At 46.1% G+C, this 18,410-nt stretch overlaps 1 protein-coding gene across 1 annotated transcript in view; it reads right to left on the bottom strand.

The window, feature by feature from the left end:
- Positions 1-4,609, bottom strand: part of LOC135909529 (decapping and exoribonuclease protein-like) — a 92,943-nt gene extending 88,334 nt beyond the window's left edge. The window contains exon 1 of the mRNA XM_065441509.2: positions 4,148-4,609. Coding sequence (XP_065297581.1) covers positions 4,148-4,563 — 416 coding nt within the window. The 5' untranslated portion in view covers positions 4,564-4,609. The remainder of the gene's footprint in view (positions 1-4,147) is intronic.
- Between the last annotated feature and the right edge of the window lie 13,801 nt (positions 4,610-18,410).

Raw genomic sequence — 18,410 nt, 5'->3', positions numbered from 1 at the left:
GATTTTTTCACAGACCATTCACGTCAAAAAGAAGACAAAAGAAAAACAGACATTCTGCTCTTTGAAGGTGGATGACCAGCGGAACTGTGTATAAGGCGATAAATATGTGACGCGAAATTCGAAGACACATACCACAATTATTTTTTTTTTCACGATTTGTTTGCTTTAATAAATTGTATACTCATTGCCGTGTTTTATTTCTATGCTTCTTTTGTTTGCTTTTTTGATCTATTATTTGGTTACGAAGGTGACTATCGCTTTATGATCGCTCTATTATATGGCCAGTGGCTCTGTGGCGACACTGGAGAAGTTCTCGGCCAGTGTGAGGTCTATACACGACCGATGATGCGTCGTGAGCCCACTGATGCTTGGGTAGCGTTCAATGCCGAACCTTTCCAAGAGAAATGCTACGAACCACTTTTAGTCTGGCTGTTTAAGTCACCCACAGTTACGATGCGAGTGGAGTCCGTAGGAGCGATCGAACCAAATGTTCATACGCTTCGTGTTTGGGGCATCATCTTCATCCGTATTACGCGCCGCCCGCCGTCGCTGCGCACATTCAGGCTTCCGTTCACTACAATGTTCTTCGCAGGCGCGCTGTTCTTCCGCAGTTATAACCTGCCGCGGCCTACCCATTGCACGGGGCGAAGGGAACTGAGATAAGGTTACGTGCTTTGCCTCTAGAGCGTGTGACGTAAAACGGCAATCCATACTAAACAATGTCTATCCCGGATTTACCTTTACAGGAAAGCTGTATATGTCCAGGTCATTAGTCCATCCGTCCGTCAGTCTGCCGCCTGTACAACGAAAGCTCCTGCAGACCGTCGCCATGCGCGAAAAAAAAAAGGCAACCGATTGGCTTCGCCATTAGTGACGGCATTGCTTTCCGTCACAGCCGAGCGCGCTCTCAGCATTTTTCCTCCGTCTCCGAAATGGGTAGGCCACGCGTAATGCGCGCTGCTGAGGAGCAGACAGCTTTCAATCAGCAACGCCACGAGCACAACCGTGAACGAGCTCCTCGTCTACGCCGTGCCAAGGCTGCAGCCCGGGCACAAGAACCGGCTCCTGCAGCCGTGCGCAAGCAGCAGCTGCGTACCGACGATCCGGCCGCCTACCAAGCCATCGTTTAATGAACCGTCGGGATGAACCCAGTGACAAACACCGGGGCCGCGCGTATCAGCTTCGCTGTACGGAGTGCTTGGGCGGTGATTTTTTTCTACCTACGCACACAAACCGCCAGAACTCAGCGTATAACAGCTCCGCTGTAAAAAAAAAGTTTGAAGTGCATGACACCTCTCGCATCGCACCATCTCGCAAGGCGGAACGGGCTTCAGAAGGTAACGACTATAGAAATTAGCCGATGTCAGCAATTACTCAAGCTCCTGCGTCGCAATCGGTCGAATCCTGACTAAGATGGCCGCGAGCGCTCATCGTCTTTATATCGTCTGCTAGCCAGATAATTACATTATTTCTGCTATCCAGAAACTCGTCCTGCGAGGTTTTGGCAGCCTGCGGTTAGCCAGAACCGTCAAGGTAGGGAAAAACAAGCGCCCGACCTAAGTGCACCGCACGTTGGCCTATGCAACTTGATAAACAATGTGGGCAGTTTGCACTAGTTGTGGCAGCCTGTGTCACGGTGGAGCTAGTTCCGGCTTTTGCTGAATTTTGCGAGGTTATACATGGCTCCGGTAGATTCATACGAAGTTTTGCGAGGTTATGCGCGGCTTGGCTAGGATTGCACTAAGCATTGCTTGGTTTTGCTAAGTTTAGCGACGTTATGCCTGGCTTGGCTACTCGGGATATTTGGCTCGGCGACGGCGTTTGTCGGCGGCGGCCTTGGCGCGGTGTGCAGGATCGGCTCGCCTTCGTCGATCGTATAGTCCCGCTGAGCCGCGCGCCGAGCTTCCTTGTAGGCCCAGGGCTTTCTAGCATATCAGTGACGTCACAGCTAAGCGAACACTCGCTTGTCCTCGGCGGGGGAGAGGAAAGCGTCCGCATGCCGCGGCTAGACTGCGCCGTATACGCACGTGTGGGAAGCGAGGAGGTTGCGTAGCTCGGCGACGCACAGCTGGACCGAGTTTTCTGCCGGCACGAAACGGACTTACGAAAAGCTTAACATCTCCGCTTATAAAACGAGGTGAGGCTGCGCGCTGCGGCAGCTTGCTGGTAGTGGTAAATCAAAGAGGCCCTGTGTAAGGCACAAGTGTCGAATTAGCAAATGTTTCGGGTCGCAACCTTGAAAGATGCTTGTTTTATCCGCGCGGCTTTTCAAGCCATACTAGCCGTTTTTCAGTGGCTTAATAAAACACCTGATAACCTTTCATCAGCTTTCAACCTCTCTACCTCGCTAGAGAAAAATCTTTACTTAGCGGTTATCACACAGGAGAGCTGGCTTTCTTATTGACAAAGACGCTTTACTGATTTACGCCAGTGCGCGAAATGTAATTTATATACTTCACCGTAATAGTAGTCTGACTAGTTCCAAATAAAAGTGAATATTACTACGTTGATTTTATCCCGTTTCAGGAAATTTGTGCTACTTCAAGGCTTGAGGAAAATAAATTGGGCAGTGCATTTAGGCCCTTGATGAAAAATAATGCAGTGAAAAACTGAAAGTGGGAGGTATTGCCAAAATGCCAGTATTTGCGCCTTTTGGGGGCACTAGCTCCCTGCGTGAAGCAGCACGCACGTAAATAGCAAAATGAAGCTTCAGGTAATCTAACGAGACTCCAACGTGATTAGCAGTAACCTGGAAGAAAACGTTTCTGCGTCACAGCCAGTCACCAAAATACGCCCACTGCACAGGGAAAAAAAAAACCTTGGGTATCATTCGAGCCAAACTGATGGTAGTTACATGAAGCGATCCATACTTCAGTTTTGGCGTGATGATAAAATCAGAGATTCTGACTGTCATTTTTAAATTTCTTCATAGCCGAACCACGGCGCCTAATTATTCACCACCCGTACTCATGGGGAGGCAACATATTGGCCTAGTCGTAACATAGCTTGCACCAGAATTTTTTAATGGCGGCAGCTTAAGAGATAAAAATGAAAGATATTAAGTGCGTGGGCTTACAAGTTAGTTGATATACCATGACTGCCGCAAACATGCGATCACTTTACACTAATTGACGGGCGTGCGAATTTTTGGAGCTGAACGAAATATACTTCAAATATTACCAGAAACGAATCGATTACTTCTCGGACAATGAGCAGTCGTTATTGCTATAGTTATACAACCATTTTCACGTTATTATGTATACACAACGTTGTTGTCTGTGATTACAATGCAAATTATGCAGCGTTGATTATTAAAACCTGAAATAATGCTGTACGCTCAGGTACTCAGGGCTCCTGAATGAGGGTGAATGATCGCTGTTTGGCGGGAAGCAACTCTCTCCTTGCGCTGCGTATAGTTTACGGCAATGCGTACAGGTGCGGAAGAAAAAATCAACGCAGGATTTTGGAGCAAATAGCATCCTTGAGCCCTCGTGCCGTAGTTGGGGTGAAGCAGAAATCACAGCTATCAATATGTTTCTCTGCAAGTGGATCGGAGCATTGTTCGCTCATTTTGCAGCTTAATAGCCGCCCAATTCATGCGTTGACAACTTGGCTACACGGGTGTGTATCACGGGGGTGTATCACGGGGGTGTGCCTAGTGCGTCCGAAATGCAGAAACTGAATTGTTAACAGCGTCGTCACGCTGGCGAGTGTGCAACTGCAGAAGCTGAAAATGACGTACCGGCCCAGCGTGTAAAGCTCAAGTACCAATGCGCGCTGGCCCGCGTGCGTGATTACATTTCTACGCTTAGTCCTAGGCTGCTAGAGCTCAGTGGGATGCCGTTTGGCCATATCTTACCTGTTCTAAATATAATTGTATGCACCTGCCCCATCACATGTTTTGAGTGTCCTGCGGCCACCGTTATTCAATTTGTCATATTTCTGCTACAATTTTACACTTGACGGACGTTAGTTGAGGGTCTGGAAAGTTATTGGGGACATATTGGCATTTACTAATAGTGACGATTAAACTCGTTTACATAATCGAATTTGTGATTATTAGATTGGTTTTTTGAGCTGCCTCGAATATTCGCACACCTCTGCAAGCGGCAAAGTTTTTGACGTCGAAAGAGAATAGGACACTCACCTCTTCGTTTCTAGCCCCGACGACGGTGCCTCCTCGTTACAAGAGCGCGTCGCCACCTTGTCTCTGTTGAGAAGAACCCAGCGGAGTAGACTTTCTGTGGGCGCCAGTTTACCGGTTATCCAGTTTACCCGCACTGCCTCCGTGTATCCGGTATTCAGATTCAGCATGGATTCCCACGGGATCGGAGTGAGCAGGTACCTTTTTAAAGCGGCGCCGTCGATGTACTCGAACTCCTCCCTTTCACCTCGCACGGAGTAGTGGCCGATCTCACCGAGCACGTCGTACCTGGGGCAGTCGCCACTCAGCGACGAAACGGCATCTCGCACGCTTAAGGCCGCAACGTTTTCGCCGGCGGGAAGCACACACCACACGTGCCAACGCGCGTCCACCGCTGGGCTTTCGCAACCTCCATCCATTTCTACGACAACTTCCCTGACCTGTGTCTCGTGAACCACTGACAGCTGTGCTAGGCCATAGCCTCCCACGTAACTTCCAAGATATATGAAAACTGGTAGCGAAGCTTCCATATAGAAGCCCACATGTCAAGAAAATTGGGCTCGTTGTAACCGCCGCCATCTACGTATCGTGGGGACAACTAACAGCAAACTAAAAATGAAAAACAAAAAAAGTGACGTCACAACCGGAAATAACAGTGAGGTCAAGATCTTACGCTGATTGGCGCTAATGTTTGAATTCCTGTTGCGTCAGGTATGACGGCCGCTACGGCAGCAGTTATTTTTCTTTTGTGGCTGAGTCGAGGTTGCGACTTACCCCAGCTGACACGCCAGTGTGTCAATTCAGTATTAGGAGTGGCATATGTGCTAATGTGAACATAATTAGGCTGTTATTGACGGCAATTCCTCCAATAGCTTCCTCAGGAAATTGAGCGAATAGAATGGAAATAAATGACACCGCCAAAGAGCTTTAAAAAAAAAACTTCAGATTTATTCATCTTGAATAATCCAGCAAATATACTGACCAAACAAAACACGTTTCAGTGATCAAAAGTACTATGGCCAGCACACAGTAGTAATGCATAGCAACCTATGCGAATCCTTATCACAGAATAATTTGCAATTCCGTGCCACACCATGTATTCATATACAACAGTTACCAGACAAGACAACATTGCCCCACATTGTCATTTAGAAAACATTACAATGACTAATTTCGCTGCCCGTTGGACACTCAGAGCCTGTGGCAAGGAGAGTAAATGAACATAGCGCGACGTTTCTTCGCGAGGTGTTCAGCATTTATTGTTACTACGAGACAAGCGCATCGGATGCTGCAGCGTGAACGTTGCATGATAACAAAAAACCTGCACTCACACCTTTCCCCAACGAATGCAGTGCGCTCGGTGAGGCAAAATTTGAAGTGAAGCGCACACCGCAGTTGGAAGAAACACGCGAGAATAATAATAATAATAAAATGCTCGGACAAAACCGCCGTGTTCAAGCGAGAAACGCCATTCCTCACAACGTAACAGCTGGCATGCATAGCCTTGCGAAGTCTTGCGCCTGAATCACTGGTTGGTAAGGATCGCCAAGAAAGAACTAATAGATTGTGAAATATAAAAAAAAATGACATTTGTTTTTTAGTGCAAAAAAATGTTTGAAGTGACTTAGCGTGGAAGCTTGGGCTTTTTGGTGATTCATTAGAAAAGACAGAGCACAAAAATTACAACAAAAGAAAGCGATGCTATCTTGCAGCAGTTTATTCATGAAGCAGCGAAGGAATAAGTATATAGGGTGAAATGATGAGGCAGAATTTATTACGAAGTTTCATAGCTCGCGCGTCAGTTCTCCTTTGATTGCACTTTCATCTCGGGAAACGGCGTATGTGAACAGGGTTTGAATGACAAGCATTTCGTGTGCTCTGTATGTATGTGGCTATCCTTATCAGCCTTGCGTATGATATTCCAGGTATTTTGCTGATCATTCACATATTGCGCATGGTAACACTGTATATATTTCTTCCTTCGTTGCTTTAGGAATCATCATCACCATCAGCCTGGTTACGCCCACTGCAGGGCAAAGGCCTCTCCCACACTTCTCCAATAACCACGGTCATGTACTAATTGAGGCCATGCCGTCCCTGCAAACTTCTTAATCTCATCCGCGCACCTAACTTTCTGCCGCCCCCTGCTACGCTTCCCTTCACTTGGAATCCAATCCGTAACGCTTAATGACCATCGGTTATCTTCCCTCCTCCTTATATGTCCTGCCCATGCCCATTTCTCTTTCTTGATTTCAACTAAGATGCCATTACCTCGCGTTTGTTCCCTCACCCAATCTGCTCTTTTCTTATCCCTTAACGTTACACACATCATTCCTCTTTCCATAGCTCGTTGCGTCGTCTTCAATTTGAGTAGAACCCTTTTCGTAAGCCTCCAAGTTTCTGCCCCATAGGTGAGTACTGGTAAGACACAGCTATTATATACTTTTCTCTTGAGGGATAATGGCAACCTGCTGTTCATGATCTGAGAATGCCTGCCAAACGCACCCCAGCCCATTCTTATTCTTCTGATTATTTCTGTCTCATGATCCGGATCCGCCCTCACTACCTGCCCTAAGTAGATGTATTCTCTTACGATTTCCAGTGCCTCACTGCCTATTGTAAATTGCTGTTCTCTTCCGAGACTGTTAAACATTACTTTAGTTTTCTGCAGATAAATTTTTAGACCTACTCTCCTGCTTTGCCTCTCCAGGTCAGTGAGCATGCATTGCAATTGGTTCCTTGAGTTACTAAGCAAGGCAATATCATCAGCGAATCGCAAGTTACTAAGGTATTCTCCATTACCTTTTATCCCCGATTCTTCCCAATCCAGATCTCTGAATAGCTCCTGTAAACACGCTGTGAATAGCGTTGGAGAGATCGTATCTCCCTGCCTGACGCCTTTCTTTATTGGGATTTTGTTGCTTGCTTTATGGAGGACTACGGTGGCTGTCGAGCCGCTGTAGATATCTTTCAGTGATTTTACATACGGCTCGTCTACACCTTGATTCCGTAATGCCTCCATGACTGCTGAGGTTTCAACTGAACCAAACGCTTTCTCGTAATCAATGAAAGCTATATATAAGGGTTGGTTATATTCCGCACATTTCTGTAACACCTGATTGAAAGTGTGAACATGGTCTATTGCTGAGAAGCCTTTACGGAATACTGCCTGGTCCTTTGGTTGATAGAAGTCTAAGGTGTTCCTTCTTCTATTTGCGATTACCTTAGTAAATATTTTATAGGCAAAAGACAATAAGCTGATTGGTCTATAATTTGGCGTCCCCTCTCATATGGATTAGGATTATGTTACCGTTCTTCCAAGATACCCGTACGTTCGAAGTCATGAGGCATTGCGTATGCAGGGTGGCCAGATTTTCTAGAAAAATCTGCCCACCATCCTTCAACAAATCTGCTGTTACCTGACCCTCCCCAGCTGCCTTCCCCCTTTGCATAGCTCCCAAGGCTTTTTTTACTTCTTCCGGCATCCTTTTGGGATTCACTCTTCCATTATCGTCGTGGGTGCCACTGGTACTATATAAATCTCTATAGAACTCCTCATCCAATTGAACGATCTCATCCATATTAGTAATGATATTGCATGCTTTGTCTCTTAACGTATGCATCTGATTCTTGCCTATTCCTAGTTTCTTCACTGATTTTAGTCTTCCTCTTTTCCTGAGAGCTTGTTCAAGTCTATCCATACTATACTTCCTTATGTCACCTGTCTTAGGCTTGTTGATTGACTTGTAAAGTTCTGCCAGTTCTATTCTAGCTGTAGGGTTAGAGGCTTTCATACATTGGTGGCGTTTCTTGGTCAGATCTTTTGTCTCCTGTGGTAGCTTACTGGCATCCTGTCTAACGGAGTTACCACCGACTTCTATTGTACACTCCTTAATGATGCCCTTAAAATTGTCGTTCATATCTTAAACACTAAGGTCCTCTTCCTGAGTTAAGGCCGAATTTCTGTTCTGTAGCTTGATCTGGAATTCCTCTATTTTCCCTCTTACCGCTAACTCATTGATCGACTTCTTATGTACCAGTTCTTGCCGTTCGCTGCGCAAGTCTAGGGTAATTCAAGTTCTTACCATCCTATGATCATTGCAGCGCACCTTGCCGAGCACGTCCGCATCTTGTATGATGCCAGGGTTAGCGCCGAGTATAAGGTCTAATTTATTTTTAGTCTTGCCGTTCGGGCTTGTCCACATCCAATTTCGGCTATCCCGCTTGCGGAAGAAGGTATTCATTATCCGCGTATTCTATTCCGCAATCTCTACTAATAACTCTCCCCTGCTATTCTTAGTGCCTATGCCATGTTCTTCCACTGCCTTGTCTCCAGCCTGCTTCTTGCCTACCTTGGCATTGAAGTCGCCCATCAGTATAGTGTATTTTGTTTTGACTTTACCCATCGCCGATTCCACGTCTTCATAGAAGCTTTCGACTTCCTGGTCATCATGACTGGCTGTAGGGGCGTAGACCTGTAAGACCTTCAATTTGTACCTCTTAAGATTCATAACAAGACCTGCCACCCTCTCGTTAAAGCTATAGAATTCCTCTATGTTACCAGCTATATCCTTATTAATCAGGAATCCGACTCCTAGTTCTCGTCTCTCCGCTAAGCCCTGGTAGCACAAGACGTGCCCGCGTTTTAGGACTGTATGCTTCTTTCGTCCTCCTCCCTTCACTGAGCCCTATTGTATCCCATTTACTGCCCTCTAAATCGTGCAATAACCCTGCTACACTCGCCTCACTAGATAACGTTCTAGCATTAAGCGTTGCCAGGTTCACATTCTAATGGCGGCCTGTCCGGAACCAGGGATTCCTAGCACTATCTGCTGCGTCGCAGGTCAACCACCGCCGTGGTAAGTTGCTTCGCAGCTGCTGGGGACTGAGGGCCGGTGTTTGATTGTTGTGCTCATATAGGAGGTTGTGGCCAAGTACTGCACCAGGTTGGCCAATCCTGCTCTGGTGAGGGAGTGCGCTACCGGTTCTGGTCATCGGGATCAGGCCACACTCCAAGCCTCTTTAGGCAATTTTGTCAACAAACGGATTTTTTTTCAATCCGGTGGAAAATTACGTGGCACCGGGATTCGAACCACGGTCCTATTGCACGTGAGGCGGATGTTCTATCACCTTGTCACCCACCTTATCGCCCGCAGTCTAATGGAACAGCTGAGAGGTGTGTGCAAACAGTAAGGAAAACCTTTCCTAAGCAACTACTCCATGATAGCGCTTCCGGCAGCCACAGGACGCTACGAGAACACCTAGACCATTTTTTGCTTGCCTATCGGACAACTCTATGCGCGGTGACTGGCCGGTCACCAGCTGAACTGTTTCTAAAAAGGGTGCCGCGTACAAAGCTGTCGCTGCTAAAGCCGTTATTTCAAGAAGACATGCTAAAGACACAACAGAAGTCTAACGCTCAACGCGACCGAGGTCGCTCTCCAAGCCACTTCTTCATGGTAAGGGACCGCGTCTACGTTGAAACTGTCAGAGGGGAGAAAACAGCATGGATTGAAGGCCGGATAGTGAAGGTCATTAGCCCTGTGACGTACTTGGTGGACACAATGAGCAAAGTCTATTTCGTTCACGTTCATCATCTGCATCTGGTCAGTTATTTCCAACACGCAGATACATCTACCCCATGCCAGTCATCCCATCCAGCCATTCCAGAGCACCTGCCGTACGCGGGCCCCCAGACAGTCCCGGCAGGTATGCCTGGGAGCACGACGGGTGTGCCCGAGCGGGACCAGCCCATGGGGGGAGACCGTCAGCCAATGGGTCAACGAGAGCATCTTCAAATAAATTCTGAGAATGAGGCAACCGTTCAGCCCACGGCTCGCACACCAGCACGACCCCTGTGCCACGGTCTCGTCCAGCCCACGTCACCCGAGCCCCCTGCCGTACCACGTAGAAGTTAACGACAGTGGCACCAACCTGTTCGTTACGAGTCGGAAGACTTTCGCAAATGAACTTAACTTGTGGGGGAAGGAATGTGATAGCGCCAACGGGCGTCGTTCAGTACTTGTTACCACAAGCGGATAAGCAACGGCCAGAGCGTATAAGAGGCACGCGCTGTTCCAAATAAAGCATCGTCTTTTCCGGAGCCCATTCGTCTTCTCGTTCGTCACGCTGCGCGCCTGCGCACGTCACCGTCCGCGCAGTACACTACAGTAATTATTGGACGCGGCAGGACTCTCTTCAAGAGCGACTTCAGCCGCAGCATCAACCAAAAGCAGAATGCGGTTAGTAGAGCGCGGGGGTGCGATTCTTTCCGAAAATGTTGTGTGTTCACGGGACTGAATGTCGCACGTAAAGAACTTGTGTTTAGCTTGACGTACCACATGACATAAGCCTTTTCTAAAACGTGGTGTTTCGCCCATGCAACCGAAGATTGCAAAAACTTAGCCATTCTGCCTAGCTGCTTTCTTGTGTCGAAAAGTATGCAGTAGTTGGCTACGCCACCGTTTAGAAATAGTGACACGAATGACCAGGTGAGGAATATGGTGGCGCAGCAGCTCTACTATCTTTTTAACGCGATAGCGTTAAGGAGCTCGTGTCGCAGAAAAGCCGGTGTCGTCGGCGTCGGTGTCGGCGGCGGTTGTCGGCATCGGCGGCGTTGACCGTGAGCGATAAATCACGGCAGGCGCTTCATAAATAAAAAGCAACTTCCAAGATTGGCCCCGTGGGAATCGAACCCGGGTCTCCGGAGTGTGAGACGGAGACGCTACCACTCAGCCACGAGTTCGATGCTTTCAAGCGGTGCAAGCGCGCCTCTAGTGAATGCGGTGTTGCCTTCGAAACGAGCCGTGGAAAATTATACTGCGGTGTATATCGGTAATTATGAACATGTAACGTACAGAAGTCACAATTACACGAGTTGCGAAGTGCGTTTCCGCTGCATTTCTTCTGCGCTTTCCGCACACGCAGAGCCATCTTGCGGCAAACACAGAAGACCCCCTCCTCTCAATGTACGGCGCTGCCCCGACAGGAGGCGCGCCGCGCGCGCATTGGGACCGCTGCCAGGCGCGTCCCGGGACTCCCTCTCCCCTGACGACGCTTCGCCGTGCTCCCGGTTTAGATTACTATCTATCTCTCTGCCCGTGCCGATCACGACGTTTGGCTGGCGTAGATCGTTTCCCCTCCGAGACACCGAGTTCTTTGGTTCGTTTCGTTCGCTCAGGCGCACGTTTCGTTGCCGCGCCGAACGCTGCGTTGCTCGACGCTCACCGCGTGATAGGTGGGGAGCGTCGAGTGATTGCAAGTCCGATGCGGGGCGCATCGTAAGTGATTGCTGTGCCGTAGCGCATTGTCTTATACCCCTTGGCGGGTCGACGGGAACGCTGTCGCGTCCCACTCTTGAAGGCGAAGCTTAAGCGTCCTCCAATTTTCTTTTAAGAGGTACCAATTTTCGTTAACTGACCTGCCGGAGAAAGAGGCCAGAAGTGAGCTTGAAAAGCTTTCTAAGACCTGGTTTATGGCTCGAAAATAAAGTTTTTATATACAATTGAGTAGGGGACTAGGAGTCACCTGATGCATAGATACAGGCAAGCGAATGGTTAAATGAATGAAACGATGGCCACTGAAACCATCAAGGTGCATCATGGAGCTAGCTTTTTCAGGCGCCGATGATAAAGAAGGTCGAAGTTGCTTAAGCAGCGAGTGGGTTGATCGACTAACTGAACAATAGAGAAATCAATTGTTAGATCCAGAATTTCTCGCGAGCTGCGTGAGTGAGTAGGTAGGGTTGACTAGTTAATGTCAGGGTAGCTAAAGACTCCCAAAGGAAAGATGGCGGTTTTATTTTAGGGAACTTCTATCTCAGTGACATTGGATTCGCACGCAAATCGGCAACGAAACTATTTAAACTATCTGGCGGCCTGTAACAGCCCCGAAAGATGAGTTTAGATGTATGTAATGAAGTGCGTACCTAACCTAAAGAATTTCTAGCGGTAATGTAATGTCAACCATAAAGCGCGGGATACAATTTTTGTAGCAATGATCACACTCATACCCGTTCTTCCTATGCTAAATTTTCTTTTAATACGAAAATCAGATGAATCAGGCAAAACCTAATTGTCTGTCATACTGTAGTGAAACCATGTTTCCCTAAGCTCTAAAATGTCTCAGTTGTAGTTTTCAAGATCGGAGTAACTCCAATATTTTTTGCAAGGATGCGACATATCTCGGTGTAAGGTAAATTGAAGTGCTCATATTGAATGGGAACAGCAGGTGACAGTGAATGGCTTGCAACTGTATGCGTAGTTGCTCTGCGTTCTAGTTATCGCGGAGCTTGTGTAACTCTGTCAGTGTTAGCATCATACACGAACATAACATTATTAATACATAGTTCATCCATAGAAGCTTGAAAGACACGATTCGGAAGTTTTATATTTCATCCGGTTTTTTGTTGGCAAACCGCGTTTCAGGTGAAAAATTCCCAGGCATTACCAAAGTGCGTGCCTGTCAGCTTCTGAGCATTTTCTAGTATACCGGGCTTGTCTTTGCAGAAAGCAAATTTTGTGATGACTGGTCTGCACTTGCCAGCTTGGTCCCTGCCGAGTCCATGGGCCTTTTTAATTTTCGATGGCAGAAGCACTGTGACAAGATTATCTGAACATAGGTTGGTAATTCTTTGTTCGGACGAGTATTCGAACGGTTCCTCGGGGAGGCCAAATAAAAGCAAATTATAACATCTTAACCGGTTCTCCGAGACTTCCCATCAAGATTCAGTGGCCTTAAGTTTTTCGCATACGTTGTTGCCAACAGTTCGTGATGACGGCATTGTTGAAGAGTCATGGTTACGCTTCTAGACCACAACGTCGGCTTCCACGGTACAGATTCTATATGATATTTGCATTAGTTCACGACTGAGAGGTGTTTGTCTAGAGTCGATCGTTCGGATTGTAGCCAGAACGGTAGTCAATACTTTATTCGTGCTTCAGCTGGGTTTAGATTCAACATTCCCGGATAGTAATAACAATAGCCTACAAATACACAGGCGGCTCCAGTTTTCACAGCGCTCAAACATAATAAACAGTTCACTGGCTCACGACACCATGGGCAAAAAACGATTGCTGCTGCGGGCACAGCAAGAGTAGTCGAAGTAACTAACCTGTAAGAGAAGACAGGATAAACGATTCATTTCCGAACCGACGTCGTATCCCTAGCAAGCCTTTCCAAGAAACTGCTTAAATATGGCGCTTCCCAGGCCTAGAATGGCTGTCGATGACCATGGTTGCCTGTACAGGTACTGATAAATGGCCAGTGTTTGCTGCAGCGTCCTCAGGCATTTTCACTGAACAGGAAGTGTCGCCGCATAGAGAGACCAATCAGGCAGTAGAGCAGGGGTACAACGTAGTAGTGTAGCCTGTAAGAGCAGAACGGTGAACGCTGCATTCCGGAACCGGTGTCATTCCCCAAGCAAGCCTCTCCGGGAACCATCTTAATAAATGCGGTGGCTCCAACGCTGACAGTGGCAGTCGATGGCCATGGTTTCCGGTGCATGTACTGAAGAATAGACAGTGTGGGCTGCAGCTTCATATTCTTGGACATTTACACCGTACAGGAAGCGTCGCTGCACGTAAAAGCCGCATGAAGTATTAGAGCAGGGGCATAAAGCAAGCCTGTAATAGCAGACAGGCTAAGCGCTTCATTCTGGAGCTGATGTCGTGCCCCTCAGACTAGTATATCATAAGCCAAGGCTTTCTAAAAATTTTATGCTTGCCCTTTTTCTGGACAAAATGTTTTCATAGTCATCAATGAACATTGTGATTTACATACCGTAAGTTGCTTCTCATTCTTTCATGAAGAATATCCTCCCAGTTTATCTAGATTAACTCCGCATATAATTCACGCAAGCTTTCTTGAGTGATATTCTGATAAAACGTGACCGGTTCTTTTCCTTCCGACGCAATATCGTCACTTTCAACATATATACAAATTGGCATGTGGTAATGAACTAAATTCCTTAAAACACAACTGGCAATACCAGTAGGATCGCAATTTGTCAAAAATGGATCAAGCACAGTTTCAGCTCCGACTGTTCTCTTAGTCATTGGTTCTGCGGCATGTATACAAGCGTTCGCAACAAGCGTATATATACTGACGTGTCCTTTCATTATCAGAAGACATTGATATTCATGTTACCACAGATAATTACACGTACTTTGTTATCGTTTTCAAAGGCCATCAGGTCATCCGCAAATGTAGAGAAAGCATTGAAGCATCCCTGAGGCGGTTGGTGAAAAGCAGAAAACAACGCATTCCTGCTTTCAACACGCAACACTTCCAACTGTTCTGTCACACAACAAATCTTTTGATAGAGCGGACAATATGCTCATTTTCATGCAAGGATACACCTCCTCCGCGCAGTTCCTTTTTGTTCAAATACAATGTTTTGCTTCCGCGTAGCTGAAAGAGATCTCTCACAACAGCGTACCATCTTTAAGTCAACTTAATACAGTAAACATATTTCAGTAAACTATATTACACAGGGTATCTATTTCTGAAATTAAAGTTTCCACTTAGAACTGAGGTGAAAAAGCGCGAAAAAGACGAGGACACAAGGAAACAAATACCACAGTGTCCAAATACCAAATTCCTTGTGTCCTCGTCTTTTTCGCGCTGTTTCACTTAAGTTCTAAGTATGAACCAACTAGACCTCATCAAGATCTTACTAATGTAATGTTTCCAGATCAGTTCATTTATTGTTCCGCGATTGTACATTTAGATGTATACAGCTTGTCCCTCGTTCTTTTACGCATAACGTGGAAAACCCTTCTTTGTATTAGACCCTAGGTGCATTCTGTTTCTATTGAGCTTATGGATGGCTCACAGTGAGGCGGTGCAGAAAGGTTGTCCGAACACTTACGAAGAGTGGCTGGATCACCGCAATTCCTACGCACCTGGACTTTCCCCATTCGCATGCCGAATAACCTTCTAAGCCCGACGCTTTGACCCTCTCTTTGGCATAGAAAAGAAGCTTTGTTGGGCTGCGGTAAAATTTTCAGCTGTGTAAACCTTGCATTCACTGGTTTTGGAGTTTCGATTCTTAGGGAACCGAACATCCGTGAATTCCTGGCGCGCAAAACGTGCGAAGATTTCTCGCGGATTACTGAGTTTCATAGGTAGCCTTCAATGGTGGACGACATCTTGTTTGCACAGCAACGCAACCTATAGCCTCTTGGCAACTCCATTTAACTTAGTGAGCATGTCTTCTCCATCATCTTCCTCCACACCGTGATTTTCCAGATTCAGTAGCTTGCTCCGCCTCTCGAGATCCCCAGCATGGGAATTAGCTGAGAAAACTGCTGAAGTGTGCCCTGTTTCTCATTTTTTTCCCACCCGGCTTCTCACGTCTTTTATCTCTTTATCAAGGGTATCCGACTGTGCCTGAGTAGCAGTGAAATAAGATAATACCTGTATAGAAAATTCCAAGCAAAAAACCTGAGCCGGAAGGCCCAGAAGAGAAGTTAGCTTACGGTTAATTCGCGCCAGTTTTTAGAAACGTTTAGAGCAGCTGTTTAGAAAACGCACAAGTCGCGCTTCGCATCTGCCGTCAACTAACTTCGAAGTATTGCGATTTTTGGAAGTGTAACATTTCATGAAATGCGTTATTTTGTGCTTGAATAATGCCCGGTATATGACTACTGTCTTGGTAAGGAATGCCAGGATGAGCTCAGCAAAAAACATTTGCAGTTATGAATTAAGAGTAGTGAAATTGTAGTTTTAGTAGATATTCATGTGATTTTTGACGTTTCACGAGAAAGTGTACAGATCGGTAAATTGAAATGCAAGACGCAATCGTAAGTAACGCTCGGCATGTTCTGAACGCTGGGAAGGTGAGGGGTTGTTGTTAAAATAAGATCCGAAATATTCGTAGAATGGTTCGAACTTTGGTTAGGTATAAGAAAAGTTGCATGAGGTTTAATCATACCGAAATAATAATAAACAGCACGAAGAAAAAGGGACTTTTAAAGCTGTGGGATTGCTGTTGCAGCCAATTGCAGGATAAACGAAATCCCAGTGCAGGAACAAGGAACATAAGGGGAACGGCTGGTTCAAAGTGTTATAGAGATCGTGAAGATCGTTCTAAAACGTGTCAAAGGAAGGGTGTCGGTGGTAGCATGCGCAGAAACTAAATTCCTTGTATTCAATGCTTATTCGGGCACACGTAGCTTATAAATTTGCAGGAAGAAGCATTTCAGCATAACTCATTGTATCTCATGGGGCAGCGAGCAAACCACTAGGAAATAAATTGTCACATTGATGACCCAAGAATTTATAATTGTTGCGACATTCACATTTCCTATTGTCGGTAATTTGTTTAGAAAGTCACGTTTCAGTTAGAACGATATCAGCCAAACAGGGGTCGATTAGAGAAGATAAATATTCATGATTGTTCCACACGCTGCGTACATTAGAACAAAACACGCAAATACGCCGTCACTTCTGGCGCATTACTATGCTACGGTGAAACTGTGGGCTCAGTTCATGCAGGTACAAGAGAACTGGTTTTGTTTTTAATAGAAATGTCGAGTGGTTCAGTATCGCAAACTTAATTTCTTGCGGAACAATACATGCAGCTTTTATTATTCATGTATTGGTTGTTGAGATGGAGAGTGTATTTCTGACCCTCTCCTTTTGCCAAGTTCAATATGCTTTTCTCGAGACTGATGCGTAGCTCTACAAATAGACTTCAGATAGTGAGATTTCTTTCTCACTTAATTTGTCGCGCTGAGAAAGTATGCTTTATTTAAATTTTGAGGAAGAAAAATTCGCTGTTATCTGTCTGAGTTTGATAGCAATATAAAGGCCTGATTCGTTTGTGTGCAGATGCTCTCATCCAGGAAATTGAACCTTACAATTCAACACAAGGGCCTCGCGTACACAGAGCTTAAACTGCGACCTGTTTCCCGCGGTACTTTTAGAAAAACTGTAAAAAACTTAGATTTCGCGTCGGGGTTAATCTTGCAGTTCACAAAGTCTGGACGCTTTAAGAGCAGTCTCGTTTTTAAACGTCTCACTCACAGCGCCAGGCAGATGCGTTTTATGCTTGGACAAACCAAACAATTGAACAACAAAATGTAGTGCCGTGAGCACATTTAGGTCAGACGCTCACTTTAAAGTTGTCTGGTTATCTCTAACATCACACAGCAACTGCATCATTAGTGCATTACCCCGCATCAACTTTCGCTGACGCAGCGGCAGTCGCACTCAGAATGTCGTTCTGTCCAAAGAGGCAATATTGTTCACAGCAACGGGATTTCTTTTGACATCCCCAGTAAGTGCCTGTAACGTTACAACATGCGCACAATTCCCAAACGACCTCAGGAAGCACGACTGGACTTGAGAAGAGGAACAGGGACACACTGCTGGAAGGATTAACCTGTCATGAACAATATTTATTGACCCGCGACGTGAATCGGATCAGATTTTGAGCAGACCGCATTGGCCGCTGCTCTTCGGTGCTACGAAAGCAGAGCGGGAACAACACGCAGTTTAAATCAGTGGCATAAAGTGATGCTTCCCCTCTGCAGTGCAGCGAAATCACGAATTTCACTCCGAGCAGCGAGGAACCGTTCACAGCAGCCTGCGCCGAAACCCAGGCGAAAAATGACGTTGAGATGAAATCTAGTTCTAGGTAAGCGGGGGTTTTGTTACGGACGATTAAGCCAAGATGTGCACAATAAATGAGGAAGGGTTTAAGCAGACCGCATAGCTTCCGCGCTTCCGTGCCCACTCAAGTTGCAACAAAGTGGCTCTGAGAAATATCTTAGAGGCGCTTTCGAAAGTTAAATGTACATTGGAAAGAAGAAGCATAGTTTCAGCGTTTAGCTTTTGTCACAATCAACAATAATTTTGATCACTTCGCGTGTTGCTTGGTGACATGAGTTGGTGAAATTGGTGCCCATTAGGTTGGTTAAGAATGAGCAAGAAAGGAACGCAAAATCGTCGTTTTCTACTTCACACATTTTCATTACCGACACGGAACACTAGAGGTGCAACTAGCAGTCCCCTAAAACTGCCTATTTGCAAAATTGCATACCTCCAGAGAATCCCTGGGTAAATGGTGCAAGCGTCTGGACTACTTTTACTTATGATATCGAAATCGCAAAAAACTTTTCGACTTCATAGAAAGCTTTTTTGCCGAATGCATATTGCGCAAGCTAAAATGTCTTTTCCCACCTAGATTCCTTACTTTGCCTATTTTACTTCCAATCTTTATATTTCACTTCATACGCATGCTGCTAGAAGTGCAGTTGTC

Source organism: Dermacentor albipictus, chromosome 5 (assembly GCF_038994185.2).
Source record: "Dermacentor albipictus isolate Rhodes 1998 colony chromosome 5, USDA_Dalb.pri_finalv2, whole genome shotgun sequence".
Lineage (NCBI taxonomy): Eukaryota > Metazoa > Arthropoda > Arachnida > Ixodida > Ixodidae > Dermacentor > Dermacentor albipictus.
Note: the sequence above shows the minus strand (reverse complement) of the source record. Positions and strands in the feature narration are given on the sequence as shown.